This window comes from Panicum virgatum, chromosome 3N (genome assembly GCF_016808335.1).
Source record: "Panicum virgatum strain AP13 chromosome 3N, P.virgatum_v5, whole genome shotgun sequence".
Classification (NCBI taxonomy): domain Eukaryota; kingdom Viridiplantae; phylum Streptophyta; class Magnoliopsida; order Poales; family Poaceae; genus Panicum; species Panicum virgatum.
The window spans coordinates 39,744,120-39,761,660 of record NC_053147.1 but is presented as its reverse complement, the minus strand read 5'-3'; the positions used below and the strand labels follow the sequence as shown (position 1 = coordinate 39,761,660).

At 49.3% G+C, this 17,541-nt stretch overlaps 1 protein-coding gene across 1 annotated transcript in view; it reads left to right on the top strand.

Moving 5' to 3' along the window:
- Positions 1-5,349: 5,349 nt before the first annotated feature.
- Positions 5,350-17,541, top strand: part of LOC120667803 (HIV Tat-specific factor 1 homolog) — a 32,165-nt gene continuing 19,973 nt past the window's right edge. Inside the window, exons 1-4 of the mRNA XM_039947798.1 lie at positions 5,350-5,536; positions 5,632-5,762; positions 5,845-5,980; positions 6,136-6,376. Of these exons, the coding sequence (XP_039803732.1) occupies positions 5,350-5,536; positions 5,632-5,762; positions 5,845-5,980; positions 6,136-6,376 (695 nt within the window). The remainder of the gene's footprint in view (positions 5,537-5,631; positions 5,763-5,844; positions 5,981-6,135; positions 6,377-17,541) is intronic.

The window sequence follows — 17,541 nt, the reverse complement described above, 5'->3', positions numbered from 1 at the left end:
CAAGCGAGCTCCAGTGGGGCTTGGGCGCGGCGGAGCGTTGTACCCGCGGCGGCGCAGAGGTTCTGCGCGGGGGAGCAGAGGCGTGGCGTGGGGGTTAGGGTTGCAGGCGGCGGAGACGGCGGCTACGGAATGGGATGATGGGCGCAGGAGGGTCTGCGGGGTGTTTAAAGGGGCGCCGGGGATCTCGGCGTGCGCACCCGAGATGGAAGGGCGTGGAGATCTCGGCGAGGTCAGCGGCTTCTGTTGCGCGAGTGCGTCGCGGGGAAGATGGAGCTGACCAGCGGGCCCGGCTGGTCAGTGATAGGAGACGGGGACGCGAGCTGGGCCGGGCGCGCGGCGCTGGCGCAGGAGAGAGCTGGGCTGAGCGCTGGAGGGTGGGCCGCGGGGAGAAGAAAACGGGCCACGCGTTGGGTTGGGCCAGGGAAAAAGGGAAGGTGGGCCAGGAGACAGAGGAAGGAATGGGCCACGGGAAAGGAGGCTTGGGCTCGGTCGGGTTGGCTGTTGGGCTGTTCCTTTTTCTCATCTATTTCCTTTCCTATTCTATTTCTAACCAAACTCCTATACAATCAAACAAAAGAAAACCATGCACCAGCATGAATGCAACAACAAGATTTTAAACTTAGACAAAAATTTAATTACTTGTGATGAAAAATTAGATTAAATGCAAGACTAAGCATATAAAACCTTAGAAAATTAAATAAAGCCAATTAAATTTATTATTAAATGCTGGAATTTAAATTAGGGTGTTACAGACCCTACCCCCTTATAGGAATCTCGTCCCCGAGATTCAGCTGGGCTGGCTAGCAAAGAGATCTGGATATGTCTTCCTCAGCTCATCTTCTCGCTCCCATGTAGCCTCAGCTTCACTGTGATGACTCCACTGAACTCTGCACATCTTGATGCGCTTGTTCCGTGTAACCCTTTCTGATGTCTCCAGAATCTTCACCAGATGCTCAGTATAGGTCAGATCTTCCTGCACATCTACTCCATCGAGTGGTGCCTGCTCCTCGGGTACTCGCAGACACTTCTTCAGCTGAGATATATGGAAGACATCGTGAACTCCTGCGAGGCTGGTGGGCAACTCTAGGCGATAAGCAACTTCGCCTTTCCTCTCTAGCACCTTGAATGGACCAACATACCGAGGTGCTAACTTCCCCTTGACATTAAACCTGCGGATTCCTCCCATCGGAGACACCTTCAGGTATACATGATCACCAACACTGAAAGTTAGGTCCCTCCATTTGCCATCTGCATAGCTCTTTTGCCTACTCTGTGCAATCCTCAGATTTTCTCGCACAGCTTGTACCATCTGCTCTCCATCTTCTATAATGTCAGGGCCAAAGAGCTGCTTCTCACCAATCTGATCCCAATAGAGAGGAGTCCTGCACTTTCTGCCATACAATGCCTCAAAGGGGGACTTCTTCAAACTGGCCTGGTAGCTGTTGTTGTAGGAAAACTCAGCATACGACAGGCACTTATCCCAACTAGTACCATACTGAATAGCACAGGATCTAAGCATATCCTCCAACACTTGGTTGGTTCCCTCTGTCTGCCCATCTGTCTGAGGATGATAGGCGGTACTGAAGCGCAGCTTCGTATCCAAAGAATCATGAAGCTGCTCCCAGAACCGTGAAGTGAACTGAGATCCTCTATCTGATATAATATTCTTGGGCACACCATGCAAGCAGACAATCCAAGAGATGTACAACTCTGCAAGTCTAGCACCGGAGTAAGTAGTGTTCACTGGAATGAAGTGAGCAACCTTCATCAGACGATCCACTACTACCCATATGGAGTTGTACCCTTTCTGAGTATGAGGCAATCCAACGATGAAGTCCATAGTGATTTAAACCCATTTCCACTCTGGAATCTTCAAAGGCTGTAATAGACCTGCTGGCGTCTGATGCTCATCCTTGACACACTGACAGGTGTCACAAATAGCCACGTACTCTGCCACCGAACGCTTCATCCCATACCACCAAAAGCGTTCCTTGAGATCATAATACATCTTCGTGCTGCCCGGATGAATAGAATAAGTTGTATCATGAGCCTCGCTCAGAATCAACTTCCGGAGATCCTTCACATCTGGCACACAGATCCGGTTCTTGTACCACAAGGTACCCTGATCATCCTCTCTGAAATGAGGAGCCTTGCCTTTCTTGAGCAACTCACGGATCTCCTGCACCTTCTCATCTTCCTTCTGATGCTGCCAGATTTTCCTTCATTATTCTGCATTATTCTCCTGTAGAATCAGGCTGAGGGTCACTTCAGTCTTTTTCCTTCATTATTTTCCAAAAAATTTGAAAAATAAATCTCTGATGTACGTATCCCGCAGCCCCCGAGCCTTAAATCAAAATCCCTTATTCTGCGGGTAGCCCTCGAGCAAAGATTTGGAATTAAGGATCTAAGACATGGCATCAGATTTTATTCTTAAGAATATCTGCAGGTTTAATCAGATTCGATATCCGAAAAGACCCCTTTTCGGGTAAAATCCCAGAAAAATGATTCGATTGGATATGCCACACTGATTGCACCCGAAATATCCTCTGAAATAAAACCCAGAATGTTTATCTCTTTACTGTACGCTCACATGGGATTGGACTGTATGGAGAATCTGCATTATTGCATCTGTGAGTGCTACCATTGTAGCATCTTGGGTTGTCCTCCAGTAAGATCCTTTGTGGCTATAAAAGGTGGGTGAGAGGTCTTTGAAAGAAGCACCAGCATTCTGAAACTATGGCTTGCGTTTGGTGTTCTTTCTCTCGCCCTCCTTAAATTTGTGTAGTCGTTTCCAGCAAAAGATGCCAGAAGAGGACTTGCGATTGACAAGAGAAGTCTCTGCTGCCAAATCCTGCAACCCCAGTGCTTTCATTGGATCCATGCTGGACATCATGTCCTTGCATATTCCAATGAGGCAGGGTTTTAGGGGATGAGTGACATCTAGTTGTGTAATACTCTTGGGGTTGCCTATTTCTGGGTGCCCAGGAACTTGCATCTCTGGTGAGGAGACTTAATCTTGTCACAACGTATTCAGGGAGAAGGAGAAATTCCTTTGCAAGATGCTACAAGAGATCTTGTGAGGTGATTACTGTAATCTTCCTCCAAAACTCTTGAAATGTTTCTCCTAGAATACGAGTATCATTATTCCCTTGATGCGAATAACAAGTTTGTACTTTGTCACGGCTTCAGGCCGATCTAGCTGCAGCAGGCTTCGCTCAGGATGCCAAGAAGTGTGTGCGCAGACCCGAGTCGTTGTAAAGTTTTTAGAAGAAAATACTCGAATTGTAATATCGAGTAGTTGTATTGTGTCGAGTACTTTTCCTTTATTCTGGAATGTAATCCCAGTAGAAGGAAGATGAGTCGAGTAGTTGTCAAGGAATGTGAGTGTTTTCTTTTTCCAGAATGTAATCTTAGAAAAAAGAAATATCTCAAAAAACCCCATTTTTTCCGCATTTGGTAACTGACTGTTAGCCATCTAGGTATTTTTCCGCGTTGCCACCGCTACTATAAAATAGAACGGTAACTAGGTCTTTACCCCACCGGTCGCCATTCCCCTTTTTACTATTTAGATCTGTTCTTGCTTTTTGCCTCAGGCTTCTAGATCTAAAACTCCTTGTTCTCCTTTACTTCCGAATCCATTAGGGTTTTAGCCATTGTATTCGCATGAAGCACCTTGTGAATTTTTGGATGGCTCCCAAGAAATCGAGCAAAGGCAAGGGTGTGGAGTTGGGGTCGTCCCACGAGGAAGGATGGGAATCTAGTAAGTGTTCAGAATCTGACTTAGAATCCCTTGTTAAGCAGGGTTTTTTTGCCATTGAAATTCGTAATCCAATGGCATCCCACGCTAGGTGACGTCCGTTCGTATGAAAATACGGGTGAGATTGTTGGATTTCTTCCCTATTTTGGGCGAGGGTTGGGTCTTCCTTGCTCTAGTTCTTTTCTGGGCTCCTGTATTATTACAGGATCCAGCTTCATCACTTACACCAAAATATTTTGTTCATATTTCTGTCTTCGTACATTTGTGCGAAGCTTTTCTGGGCATCGAGCCCCATTTTGAACTCGTCCGCCACCTTTTTCATCTTAAGCCCCCACCTTTTTCAGCTGAGGCAGAGGATGGATAGGGTTTATATCCCTTACAAGTTGTCACAAAAAGTAGTCGACTAGAAACCAAAATGGTTTTATGTCGAAAATCATGGAAATAGTCTTCCATCCATCCTAGCTGGTCCCCCCATCAACAGAGTTGAATGGTTGAAGAAACCTCTTGATACAAGCCAAATTCCAGAATTGTTGGAAAAGATTGCAAGTTTAAAGCAAAAAGGAATAAGCAGAGAGGCTGTGGCCTTTGACTGGATGAAGTGTAGAATCTAGCCTCTCCAAGCTCGAGTAACTTTTTGCTTCGAGTATCAATGGAAAAATGATCCATCACGATGCTCGAAAAAAGAGATCTCCAACGGAGAGGCTCTACGTCGAGTGCAGCGATTGTTCGAGAAGATGGAACATGTGCCTCATCTTCTCGACACGTTTTCGGTATTGAATCCTCCAAAGGAGGTAAGTGATAAGTAGTCGATTCGAGTACTTACAGTTGTAAATATAGTATATCTAACAACTTTTGATCCATTTGCAGGATGATGTGAATGTATATAGGAGCAGTCCTCCTCTGCCAGGCATTATTCGCCCCTCTCACCTTGTTCCCAATGCTCACGCCCAGCCCTTGCCTGGTTCTAAAGATTCATCAAAAATTAAAGGCTTTAGTTCTGACGACGAAACTGCTGATGGAGAGGCCGAAGAAGCATCTGGTGATGATGGTAGAGAGCATAGTGCCAGCCCGAGCGACAATACGCAGGCAGGACACCCCAAGGGTACTCGATCGGTTGCGAGGAAGCATCGTAGCTCCTCGCAAACTACCAACGACATGTGAGTAGTTAGTTGGTCGCAATCGATTGCTTTTGCCAAGTTTATCCATTTGTTTGTTCTGATTTGAAACCTTTGCTTTTTAAGTCCGGCGGCTAAGATGCCGCGGACTGCAGCATCTGGGGATGATTATGTGGTGGGACAAACCGTTCCTTCCACCACAGCAGACCCATCAAAGGGGAGTGGGACTACTCCACCGGCGAGTAGTTCTAATGCATGTGATGCCGGTAATATGGGTGGCAAGGCTGTAATTGTTAGGCCGCCCCCTAAGTTCGGTGTGAGAAAGCTTGCAGTCGTAAGGGCGTCTACGTAAGTTCTTTGAACTTGTTTGTAGATTTGATTATATATCAAGTGCATTGCTGACTGCTTTGTCTTTGCAGTGATGCACACCTGGATGCAAGTGGAGAAATTGACGGCGATTGAGTCCCCAAATTAGCAATGGAGAAGCCCCCGAGCACTCCAGATATGGATGCTCGTGAAACTGAGGAGATGGCGAATTCTGTGCTTCTGAATTGTCCACTCCCTAATGCTGAGAGGAACGATGAAAGACTCCCAGAAGGGGATGGTAGCGACAAGCTTCCAAAAGAGGGAGGCGACGAGAAGCTTCCTGAGGAGACCCCAACAGGTAGACTTATAATGCCTTGTATAGAGAGAGTACGATCCTTTGTTTTCCTTTTGTTTGGTTGTGATTGGTTTTTCCTCTAGATTCCCAAAATCCAGGGAATACAGTGGGAAGAGTCGAGGATGTGCCGCAAAAGGTAGTCTCTGAGGTGCAGGCGACTACTTCTCAGGTTTCATCGGGAAGTGCCATGCCTCAGGAGAAGGTGAAGCTTGCTTACAAGCTGTTGGGGGTAAGTAGTCGAATATATCAAGTACTTGTTTTCTTAGATCGAGTAGTGTATACTGATCCTTTTATTTTATATCTTTTGGCAGGAGGTATTAGAGCAGGAGAGCAGCCAGCCCCAGGACAATTCAGAGCTAAATGCTCTGAGAGAGCAGGTGAAGAAGCTATCGTCCAAGAAGGCTGCCTTCCAAGAGAAAATCAAGAAACTCTCCAAGGCCAAAAAAGGTTAGTCTGTAGCATATAGGATGCAGTAGACTAGGTTGTTCTGCCTAGTATTTAAAAGTTTTTCTTTTCCATCGAGTAAAAAGCTTTGTCAAAATCATTAAAGATTGAGGAAAGCCTGGTACTAGATTTAAAGTTTCTTATGTACCGAAACACAGATGAAATTGAAAAGCTCAAAAAGATAAAGGTGGATTCTGACCAGGAGATGGCGACAATCCTCAAGCAACTTAAGGACCTGTCAAAATACCGAGACTTGATACAGCAGGAGCTCGAAGAACTGAGAGATGTGAAGGATGCTGCTCAAGACGTGGCAGGCCTTGTGGAGATCCCAGAGGGGAATGAAGACGAACCACTCATGTTGGTGGGAAGGCTTCGTAAAGTACCTGAAAACTTTGAAAGGTATGTCTCCACGACCACTCGACAGTACGTGGGACCCATACTTGGGTTGGTAAAGTCCTACTGGCCACGTACTCCACTTGATCTGCTTGGGCAAGGCGCGAAGGTTGATTGCGGTGATGACCAATCCAATCAGTATCTGGAAGAGACCTCCGCTGTTGAAGATAAGATAGTGGAGACCTTGAACAAGTCCAGATCTCCTTGAACTGTTAGTAAAATTGTTTGGTGTTTGGTGCCACAGGTACTTTGTCTTGCACAAATGTTTAAATTTGTGTATCGTCGAGTACTTGATTTATGGAAGGATTGTGTGATCCTTTGATTTGTACAATCTTGCGATCTATCGAGTAGTAATACTTAGAAAGTATCGCTTAGAGAGCCTCACGGGCTTAGGCGTGTAACACCCTAATTTAAATTTCAGCATTTATTAATAAATTTAATTGGCTTTATTTAATTTTCTAAGGTTTATTGTGTTTAGCTGGCATTTAAATCCAATTTTGATCCTCAAGAAATTAAAATTTATCATAGGTTTTAAATTTTGATGATGCATACATGCTGGTGCATATTTTGTTTATTTTGGTTGAGTGCTAGGGAGTTTGAATTCAAATTTGTTTGAACTCAAACTTTGTTTGTTTTGGAAAAGAAATGGAAAAGGAACCCCACCCAGCCAACCCCAGATCCCGGCCCAAAGCAAACCCAGGCCCAGTTTGTTTCCCTCTCGGGCCGATCCAGCCTCTTCCCCGCTTGGGCCCGCTTCCACCCGCACCCACTCGGCCCACGCCGCAGGCCTGCCTTCCCCCCCCCCCCCCCCCCCCCCGCGAGCGCCCAGCAGGCCCGCACCGCGGCCGCTCACTGCCAGCGCGCCGCCTCTCCCCCGCCTCACCCCGCTGACCGCCCGGGCCCGCTCGTCAGTGGCCTCCCCTCCACCTTCCTTCTTCAACCTCGCGACAGCCGCACCCCCGCTGCTCGCTGGACCAGCCGCGCCTGAACCCGCTGCCCGTGGACCATCCCAGCCCTTTAGGCCCACCGACCAGCCGCAACGCGCACGCCTAGACCTTCCAGAAGCTGCGCCCAAGCCGGATTCAGCAGAAACCGGTGCTCGATCCGTTTTCCCCGGGCGGCACCGATCCCGGCCGTGATCCTCGCGAACTCCTGCCGGGCGCCCACGCCGCAATCACCGTCCCGCCCTCTTTAAACCCCCTCCGCGCACCCACCTGTCCCCTCGGCAGCCCCAACGCCGAGGCCCAGAGACCCCGCCACAGCTCCGCCACGCCGAGACCCCCTGCGCCACCGGGGTTCCACTGTTCCGCCGCCTCTCCGCCTCCGCAAGCCGCAGGAGGAGCTCCGCCCGGTGGCCAGGAACGCCCCAGAACCCACAGTCACCGACCTCGACCCCTGCATCTACTCCTCTACGAACTCCGCCCCACCTCCACCGCCGGTCACCGCCGTCGACGCCCCGCACGGCCACACAACTCGAATTCGAGCCTTGGTGAGCACCGCTGGAACCTCCTCGTCCTTTTTCTCTAGTTGCTTTCGGCTGTGGTGCACCCCAATTGCCCAGGCACCCCACGCCGGCAAGAGCTCCCACACAGAGCCGCCATCACCGTTACGCTCGGCGTCCAGAGCCTTCCCGTGCCGCACTTAGGTCGCCAGTGCGTCCCGAATGCCACGACGGTTCTCCCTGACCCAAATCCTGGTTGTTTTGACCTCTAGATGGCCGGAAACGGCAAAGTCCAGCGAGCTCCGCGCGGCGCCGCCGCGGAGCAGAGAGCTCCGGTACGTTCCGCCGCCGCCGTCGCCCGCTTTTATCCTGAGCCGTCTGATCAAGAATGAACACGCAGGATTAGATTGAATCCCCATCAAATCCTAGCCCTCCGATCCAGATCCAAGCGCCCAGATTCAAAGATACCCCTTCGGCCTGGCTCTTTTTCTAAAGAGACCCTCATCTTTTGCCAAATCAACCCGCAGCCCATGCTTATTCAAAAGTAATTACGCAGAGGTCCTGTTTTTAGCGTTTTACCCCCTGAGCTTCTTTAAAATAGGACCCACCGTCCAGGTTCGCTCTTTTTACGAATTAGACCCTGAAGCTTTGGTTTAATTACGTTTTAGTCCTCAGTCTTAGCAGAAAAGCCCCTGAAACTTCAGTTTTCTTACAAATAAGCCCCTAGAACTTGTTTTTGGCCTAGTTTATGCGTTTTAGCTCCGTTTTTAGCGTTCTTTATGTCCACGCGATCGTTGTGACGCGTAGAATAGTTTTAAACTAGTTTAGTGTGCTGTTTTCATGTATTGATGTACTGTTCTTTAGTTTTTGTTAGAGTTTGCTTGTATGCTTATTTTTTGTGCATTGTTTTGGCCATGTGTTCGTGAGTAGACGTTGATCCATCTGAGGAGCCCTAGTACCAGTACCCGGAGCAGCCGTCTTCGGATCAGTTTGAGCAGCAGCAGGAGCAGTACGAGGAAGGCAAGTATAACATGAACAACCTATCACTTTAATTACAATTTCATACTGCATTTTAATACTGTATGCCTTTAAGGATTTCCTAGCCAGTTTATATCCTTTAAATATACCTTTGGGTTGCATTTTGGTTAGTTGTGCTAGGTTGCTGCGCTATAACACACTCTGGTCCTTTTTAATTAATTTGATTAATGGTTTACTTGAACTTAATTCTGAGAGTGGCACTCTGTGTGGCTTGAGTGGCTCACGTCTCATTAAAATTGGCTTTTGTTAGAAACATGGTTTAGGGGGCCAGCACGGTGCTTAGTGCTTGGTTGGCCACTCTCCATAAGGACCGGTTCATAGAGCGACAACCTGAGACAACAGCGCTACCACAAGGCTAGAATGGGATAGACTTGGCGTAATAATTAGATCTTTTTGGTTTGGAGTAACTTACCTGCGGGGCAAGAGTAGTAAGCTTCAATGGTCCCTGCTCCTCCGGCTGGTCTGTGCTTGGTTTGCGTACCTGTGCTTGTACCCCCGTGAGGTGGGCCCCATCGTCGCCGACCTAACTCTCGCGGTTACGCCTTACCAACGAGATTCTTTTTAAAGGCCTCGTAGTGAGTCGCTGGCCATCTCACCTAAGGAAGTGTGATGAACAACTGGCGTAGCTCACGACTTGTGGGTAAAGATGTGCAACCTCTGCAGAGTGTAAAACTGGTATACTAGCCGTGCTCACGGTTATGAGCGGCCCAGATCCTCCTTTTGATTAGTGAAGTTATCTCCTTCCGACGAGGGAGGTGCTTCTCGGGGTTACCTTGGTGGCTTGGTTTTGGTTTGGTTTCTCAGTAGTATCATACTTAAATCTGATTAATTACTATGTAACTGGGTTAATGGTAATTCATCAACTCGTAGTAAATAGCTTTAATAAAATTTTGCCAACACTTAAAAGCTAATGCAGTTGAGTCAGCCAGCCTAGAGCCTCATAGTTTGTGTTATACTTGTTGAGTACAAGTTGTGTACTCACCCTTGCCTCTTCTCTACTTTTTCCTCTTGGCTACGCTACTGCTGCTCAGTTCCTGCCGACACGAGGGAGTTCGTCCAGCGCTACCAGGACTACGAGGACTTCTAGGTGCTTCGTCTCCCAGTCGACGTCCCTGTGGCGCCCTGCTTCAGCTTCGGAGAGCTTTATTCGTATTTTGTACTTCGCTTCCGCTGTATCAGATATTTTTGTCATTATTGTAATAAATAACATTCGTATTCGCTTTATTATATCTTTTTACGTGATATGTGCTATGATATACTGTTCATTCTGTTGCATATACGTGTGACTTGATCCTGGCACGTATATGATTGCTCGGTTTATGTTCTTTTATAAACCGGGTGTTACAGAGTGGTATCAAAGCCATATCGACTGTAGGACGAAGCCTAGATAGAACTGGTCGAGTTTTAGGACTTCTTCTCACCAATCCTTGTCTGCTGAAACTATTTTACTATTATACCCCTTGACTTCTATGACCTTTTACCCTTCTTGCCTTGATTTCTCTCTCTGAAGAATAGCTTCGTAGATTTTGGCCTGAATCAGTCATCTGACTACCATGAGTATTAGCTAGGTGACCCTTTTAAAATAATACGATAGCACGTTCTGCGACGCGTTGTGTTAGTCGAGTCTTTTTGCTAAACTCGGCTAAGTCGTGAAAATTGTCTGCTTGTTATTATGCTACATGTTTGATTTGGATTTTTGAATGACTGCATAGCTTAGTAGTTTAAATTTGTTTAAAGAAAATCACTCAGCTGTTAAAGTTAACTAATTAATAAAATGAGTTAGATCGTTGGGGGTAAAACAGTCCACTCTATCCTGTCTACTTTATCATGGCTGAGTCTTTTTCCGCAAAGAGTTATCATATCCCTCTGAGTTTATTCTTGCAATATCCTTACTCGTGAAATCTTTTGTTCAAATCAGATGGTGAACACCAGGAGCACCGGTTCAGGTTCTGGCCAGCAGCAGGGTCAGAACAACCAGGGTACTGGGATCCCGATGCCGCCACCTTTGACTCCGGAGCAGTACTTCCAGCTCCAGATGCAGATGATGGCTACCCTGAACAACACCGTTCAGGCTCTTCAGCACGCTCACACTCAGCCTCCGCCTCCTCCACCGCCGCAGCCTCGCGACAGGCGTGCTGAGTTCCTGAGGGGTCACCCACCGACGTTCTCTCACACGTCCGACCCTCTTCAGGCCGACGACTGGCTCCGTGCAGTGGAGCGTCAGCTGGACATCGCCCAGTGCGATGACCGTGAGCGCGTCTTGTACGCAGCAGGACAGCTGCGAGGGGTAGCTTTGGACTGGTGGGAGTCCCACCCAGTCAATGACCGCGAGTCTCTCACTTGGCTCCAGTTCCGAGAGCGTTTCCGCAGCCACAACGTCCCCGCGGGCGTTATGAAGATGAAGCAGAAGGAGTTCCTTGCACTGAAGCAGGTAACCTTAAATATAATCATTCAGCATTTTCTTTTGAGCTAATGCCCCCCCTTGTTCTATCCTTATGAATCTTGAGTTAATCTTCCGATATCTATCTGTCTTTGTGAATTCAGGGGACTATGTCGGTCACGGAGTATCGTGATCGCTTTCTTCAGCTGGCACGCTACGCCCCTGCTGAGGTTGCGGATGATCGCAAGAAGCAGGAGCACTTCATGGAGGGTCTTGAGGACTACCTCCAGTACGCGTTGCTCAACCTCCGCTTCGACGACTTCAACCATCTGGTTGACAGCGCGCTCAACACTGAGCGTAAGCACCTGGAGATGGAGGACAAGAAGAGGAAGATTGTCCCCGTTGCTTCCGGCAGCAACACTCACCCTCGACTCCAGCAGCCCCAGCCGTACCAGCAGCAGTACCGGCCTCCTCAGCAGTACCAGCAGAGGCCACCACAGCAGTACCCGCCTCGACAGCAGCAGGCAGGTCAGGGCCCGAGGTTACCGGCACCTCCGGCTCGTGCTCCACCAGCTCCACCAGCACCGCAGGCTCCACGTCCGGCAGCTCCTACCGGACAGCAGGCTCAGGGACCTCCTCGCACCTGCTTTCACTGCGGCCAGCCGGGGCACTACGCCAACGCTTGCCCCCGGAAGGCGCAGGCGGGACAGCAGGGGCGCCCAGCTCAGCCCAGGGCGCCACTTCAGGGCAGAGTGAACCACGTGACGGCCGAGTCAGCGGCCGAGGCTCCCAACGTGGTTATTGGTACGTTCATGGTTAATTCATATCCAGCTACAGTGCTTTTTGATACTGGTGCTACGCATTCCTTCATTACTCAGTCTTTTGTCGAGCATCATGGTATTCATACTAGCACATTAAAGAGGTGCCTGTTAGTATCTTCACCGAGAGGACAGTTGAGGTCTCACACTTACTGCCCGAGAGTCAGTGTTTCTTTGAGGGGAGTAGAGTTCTGTACTGATCTGATGGTGCTAGACACCAAGGGCATTGATGTCATTCTGGGAATGGAGACTCTGGCCAAATGGGGAGTTCGGATAGATTGTGCTCAGAGGACAGTCTTGTTATCAGCTTCCAGTGGCCAAGAGGTTGTCATCAGTGCAGTAGAGCCTTCTGGGTTTCTTCATCGGATGGAGGCTAGACCCACGGACGGTATTCGCGTGGTGTCTGAATTCCCGGATGTCTTTCCGGATGATCTGCCAGGTATGCCGCCTGAACGCGCCATTGAGTTTTGTATTGATCTCTTGCCTGGCACAACTCCTATTGCAAAGCGGCCCTACCGTATGGCACCTATAGAGCATGAAGAAGTTAAGAAGACTATTGATGAGTTGCTAGCCAAGGGCTATATCCGTCACAGCTTCTCTCCTTGGGCTTTTCCATTATTGCTGGTAGATAAGAAGGATGGCTCGAAGAGGATGTGTGTCGATTATCGGGAGCTGAATGCAGTTACTATCAAGAACAAGCATCCACTGCCCCGTATTGAGGATCTCTTCGATTTGCTTCGAGGTGCTCGTATATTCTCGAAGATTGATCTTCGTTCGGGTTATTTTCAGCTGAGGATCCGTCCTGGGGATATTCCGAAGATGGCATTCACCTGCAAGTATGGGCTATATGAGTATACAGTCATGTCCTTCGGCCTGACTAATGCCCCGGCTTTCTTCATGCATCTGATGAACATGGTTTTCATGGACTATCTGGATGTCTTCGTGGTGATTTTCATTGATGATATTCTGATCTTCTCCAAGACAGAAGAAGAGCATGAGGAGCATTTGAGACTCGTATTGCAGAGATTGAGAGAGCATCAGCTGTATGCCAAGTTCAGCAAGTGCGAGTTCTGGATTGACGAGGTTCCATTCCTCGGTCATGTTATCTCTCAGGGAGGCATTGCTGTTGATCCGAGTAAGGTGAAGGATGTGCTCGAGTGGGAGACACCGCAGACAGTAAAGGAAGTCAGGTCTTTCTTGGGCTTAGCAGGATATTATCGGAGGTTCATTGAGAACTTCTCCAAGATCGCGAAGCCTTTGACTTCTTTGCTGGAGAAAAATGTGGCTTTCGTGTGGACTGATGAGCGTCAGAGGGCCTTTGATGAGCTGAAGAAAAGGTTGACTACGGCGCCAGTCCTGACTCTGCCAGACCAGACGAAGAGGTTCACGGTGTATTGTGATGCTTCGAAGGATGGTCTTGGGTGTGTTCTGATGCAGGAGGGCAGAGTGATAGCTTATGCGTCACGGCAGTTACGTCGACATGAGCTGAACTATCCTACTCATGATCTCGAGTTAGCCGCAGTTGTGCATGCTCTGAAGATTTGGAGGCATTACTTGTATGGGCAGCGGTGTGATATTTACACTGATCACAAGAGCCTCAAGTACATTTTCACGCAGAATGAGCTGAACATGCGACAGAGAAGATGGCTAGAGTTGGTCAAGGACTATGATCTGGAGATTCACTATCATCCGGGCAAGGCCAATGTTGTAGCAGATGCTCTGAGCAGAAGAAGTTATGTCAACATGGCCGTGGCTTTCCAGATGCCTCCAGAGTTATGCGAGGAGTTCGAGCAGTTGAGTCTGGGCTTCTTGCATCATACCTCTAGTGCAGCGTTTGAGGCAGTACCGACTCTAAAGTCAGAGGTCAGGCAGCATCAGAAAGATGATGAGAAGCTGCAGGAGATTCGTGAGTTGCTCAAGAAGGGCAAGGCTCCTCATTTTAGAGAGGATGATCAGGGTACCTTGTGGTACAAGAACCGGATCTGTGTGCCAGATGTGAAGGATCTACGGAAGTTGATTCTGAGTGAGGCCCATGATACAACTTACTCTATTCATCCGGGCAGCACGAAGATGTATTATGATCTGAAGGAACGTTTCTGGTGGTATGGTATGAAGCGTTCAGTGGCAGAGTACGTGGCTATTTGTGACACCTGTCAGCGTGTCAAGGCTGAGCATCAGAGGCCAGCAGGTCTATTACAGCCTTTGAAGATTCCAGAGTGGAAATGGGAGGAAATCACTATGGACTTCATTGTTGGATTGCCTCGTACTCAGAAAGGGTACAACTCCATATGGGTAGTAGTGGATCGTCTGACGAAAGTTGCTCACTTCATTCCAGTGAACACTACTTACTCTGGTGCTAGACTTGCAGAGTTGTACATCTCTCGGATTGTCTGCTTGCATGGTGTGCCCAAGAAGATCATATCTGACAGAGGGTCTCAGTTCACTTCTCGGTTCTGGGAGCAGCTCCATGATTCGTTGGATACGAAGCTGCGCTTCTGTACGGCTTATCACCCTCAGACAGATGGGCAGACAGAGAGAACCAACCAAGTGTTGGAGGATATGCTGAGAGCTTGTGCTATTCAGTATGGTACTAGTTGGGATAAGTGCCTGTCATTTGCTGAGTTCTCATATAACAACAGCTATCAGGCTAGTCTAAAGAAGTCCCCATTTGAGGCATTGTATGGCAGAAAGTGCAGGACTCCTCTCTATTGGGATCAGATCGGTGAGAAGCAGCTCTTTGGCCCTGAGATCATAGATGATGCAGAGCAGATGGTTCAGGCTGTGCGAGAAAATCTGAGGATTGCACAGAGCAGACAGAAGAGCTATGCTGATGGCAAACGGAGAGACCTGACTTTCAGTGTCGGTGATTATGTGTATCTGAAGGTGTCTCCGATGAGAGGAATCCGCAGATTCAATGTCAAAGGGAAGTTAGCACCTCGTTATGTGGGGCCATTCAAGGTGCTAGAGCGGAAAGGCGAAGTTGCTTATCGCCTGGAGTTACCTCTCAGCCTCTCAGGAGTTCATGATGTCTTCCATATATCTCAGCTGAAGAGGTGTCTGCGAGTACCCGAGGAGCAGGCACCCCTGGATGGAGTGGATGTCCAGGAGGATCTGACTTATACTGAGCATCCGGTGAAGATTCTGGAGACATCAGAAAGGGTTACTCGGAACAAGCGCATCAAGATGTGCAGAGTTCAGTGGAGTCACCACAGTGAAGCTGAGGCTACTTGGGAGCGAGAAGATGAGTTGAAGAAGACCTATCCAGATCTCTTTGCTAGCCAGCCCAGCTAAATCTCGGGGACGAGATTTCTTTAAGGGAGTAGGGTCTGTAACACCCTAATTTAAATTTCAGCATTTATTAATAAATTTAATTGGCTTTATTTAATTTTCTAAGGTTTATTGTGTTTAGCTGGCATTTAAATCCAATTTTGATCCTCAAGAAATTAAAATTTATCATAGGTTTTAAATTTTGATGATGCATACATGCTGGTGCATATTTTGTTTATTTTGGTTGAGTGCTAGGGAGTTTGAATTCAAATTTGTTTGAACTCAAACTTTGTTTGTTTTGGAAAAGAAATGGAAAAGGAACCCCACCCAGCCAACCCCAGATCCCGGCCCAAAGCAAACCCAGGCCCAGTTTGTTTCCCTCTCGGGCCGATCCAGCCTCTTCCCCGCTTGGGCCCGCTTCCACCCGCACCCACTCGGCCCACGCCGCAGGCCTGCCTCCCCCCCCCCCCCCCCCCGCGAGCGCCCAGCAGGCCCGCACCGCGGCCGCTCACCGCCAGCGCGTCGCCTCTCCCCCGCCTCACCCCGCTGACCGCCCGGGCCCGCTCGTCAGTGGCCTCCCCTCCACCTTCCTTCTTCAACCTCGCGACGGCCGCACCCCCGCTGCTCGCTGGACCAGCCGCGCCTGAACCCGCTGCCCGTGGACCATCCCAGCCCTTTAGGCCCACCGACCAGCCGCAACGCGCACGCCTAGACCTTCCAGAAGCTGCGCCCAAGCCGGATTCAGCAGAAACCGGTGCTCGATCCATTTTCCCCGGGCGGCACCGATCCCGGCCGTGATCCTCGCGAACTCCTACCGGGCGCCCACGCCGCAATCACCGTCCCGCCCTCTTTAAACCCCCTCCGCGCACCCACCTGTCCCCTCGGCAGCCCCAACGCCGAGGCCCAGAGACCCCGTCACAGCTCCGCCACGCCGAGACCCCCTGCGCCACCGGGGTTCCACTGTTCTGCCGCCTCTCCGCCTCCGCAAGCCGCAGGAGGAGCTCCGCCCGGTGGCCAGGAACGCCCCAGAACCCACAGTCACCGACCTCGACCCCTGCATCTACTCCTCCGCGAACTCCGCCCCACCTCCACCGCCGGTCACCGCCGTCGACGCCCCGCACGGCCACACAACTCGAATTCGAGCCTTGGTGAGCACCGCTGGAACCTCCTCGTCCTTTTTCTCTAGTTGCTTTCGGCTGTGGTGCACCCCAATTGCCCAGGCACCCCACGCCGGCAAGAGCTCCCACACAGAGCCGCCATCACCGTTACGCTCGGCGTCCAGAGCCTTCCCGTGCCGCACTTAGGTCGCCAGTGCGTCCCGAATGCCACGACGGTTCTCCCTGACCCAAATCCTGGTTGTTTTGACCTCTGGATGGCCGGAAACGGCAAAGTCCGGCGAGCTCCGCGCGGCGCCGCCGCGGAGCAGAGAGCTCCGGTACGTTCCGCCGCCGCCGTCGCCCGCTTTTATCCTGAGCCGTCTGATCAAGAATGAACACACAGGATTAGATTGAATCCCCATCAAATCCTAGCCCTCCGATCCAGATCCAAGCGCCCAGATTCAAAGATACCCCTTCGGCCCGGCTCTTTTTCTAAAGAGACCCTCATCTTTTGCCAAATCAACCCGCAGCCTAGGCTTATTCAAAAGTAATTACGCAGAGGTCCTGTTTTTAGCGTTTTACCCCCTGAGCTTCTTTAAAATAGGACCCGCCGTCCATGTTCGCTCTTTTTACGAATTAGACCCTGAAGCTTTGGTTTAATTATGTTTTAGTCCTCAGTCTTAGCAGAAAAGCCCCTGAAACTTCAGTTTTCTTACAAATAAGCCCATAGAACTTGTTTTTGGCCTAGTTTATGCATTTTAGCTCCGTTTTTAGCGTTCTTTATGTCCACGCGATCGTTGTGACGCGTAGAATAGTTTTAAACTAGTTTAGTGTGCTGTTTTCATGTATTGATGTACTGTTCTTTAGTTTTTGTTAGAGTTTGCTTGTATGCTTATTTTTTGTGCATTGTTTTGGCCATGTGTTCGTGAGTAGACGTTGATCCATCTGAGGAGCCCCAGTACCAGTACCCAGAGCAGCCGTCTTCGGATCAGTTTGAGCAGCAGCAGGAGCAGTACAAGGAAGGCAAGTATAACATGAACAACCTATCACTTTAATTACAATTTCATACTGCATTTTAATACTGTATGCCTTTAAGGATTTCCTAGCCAGTTTATATCCTTTAAATATAC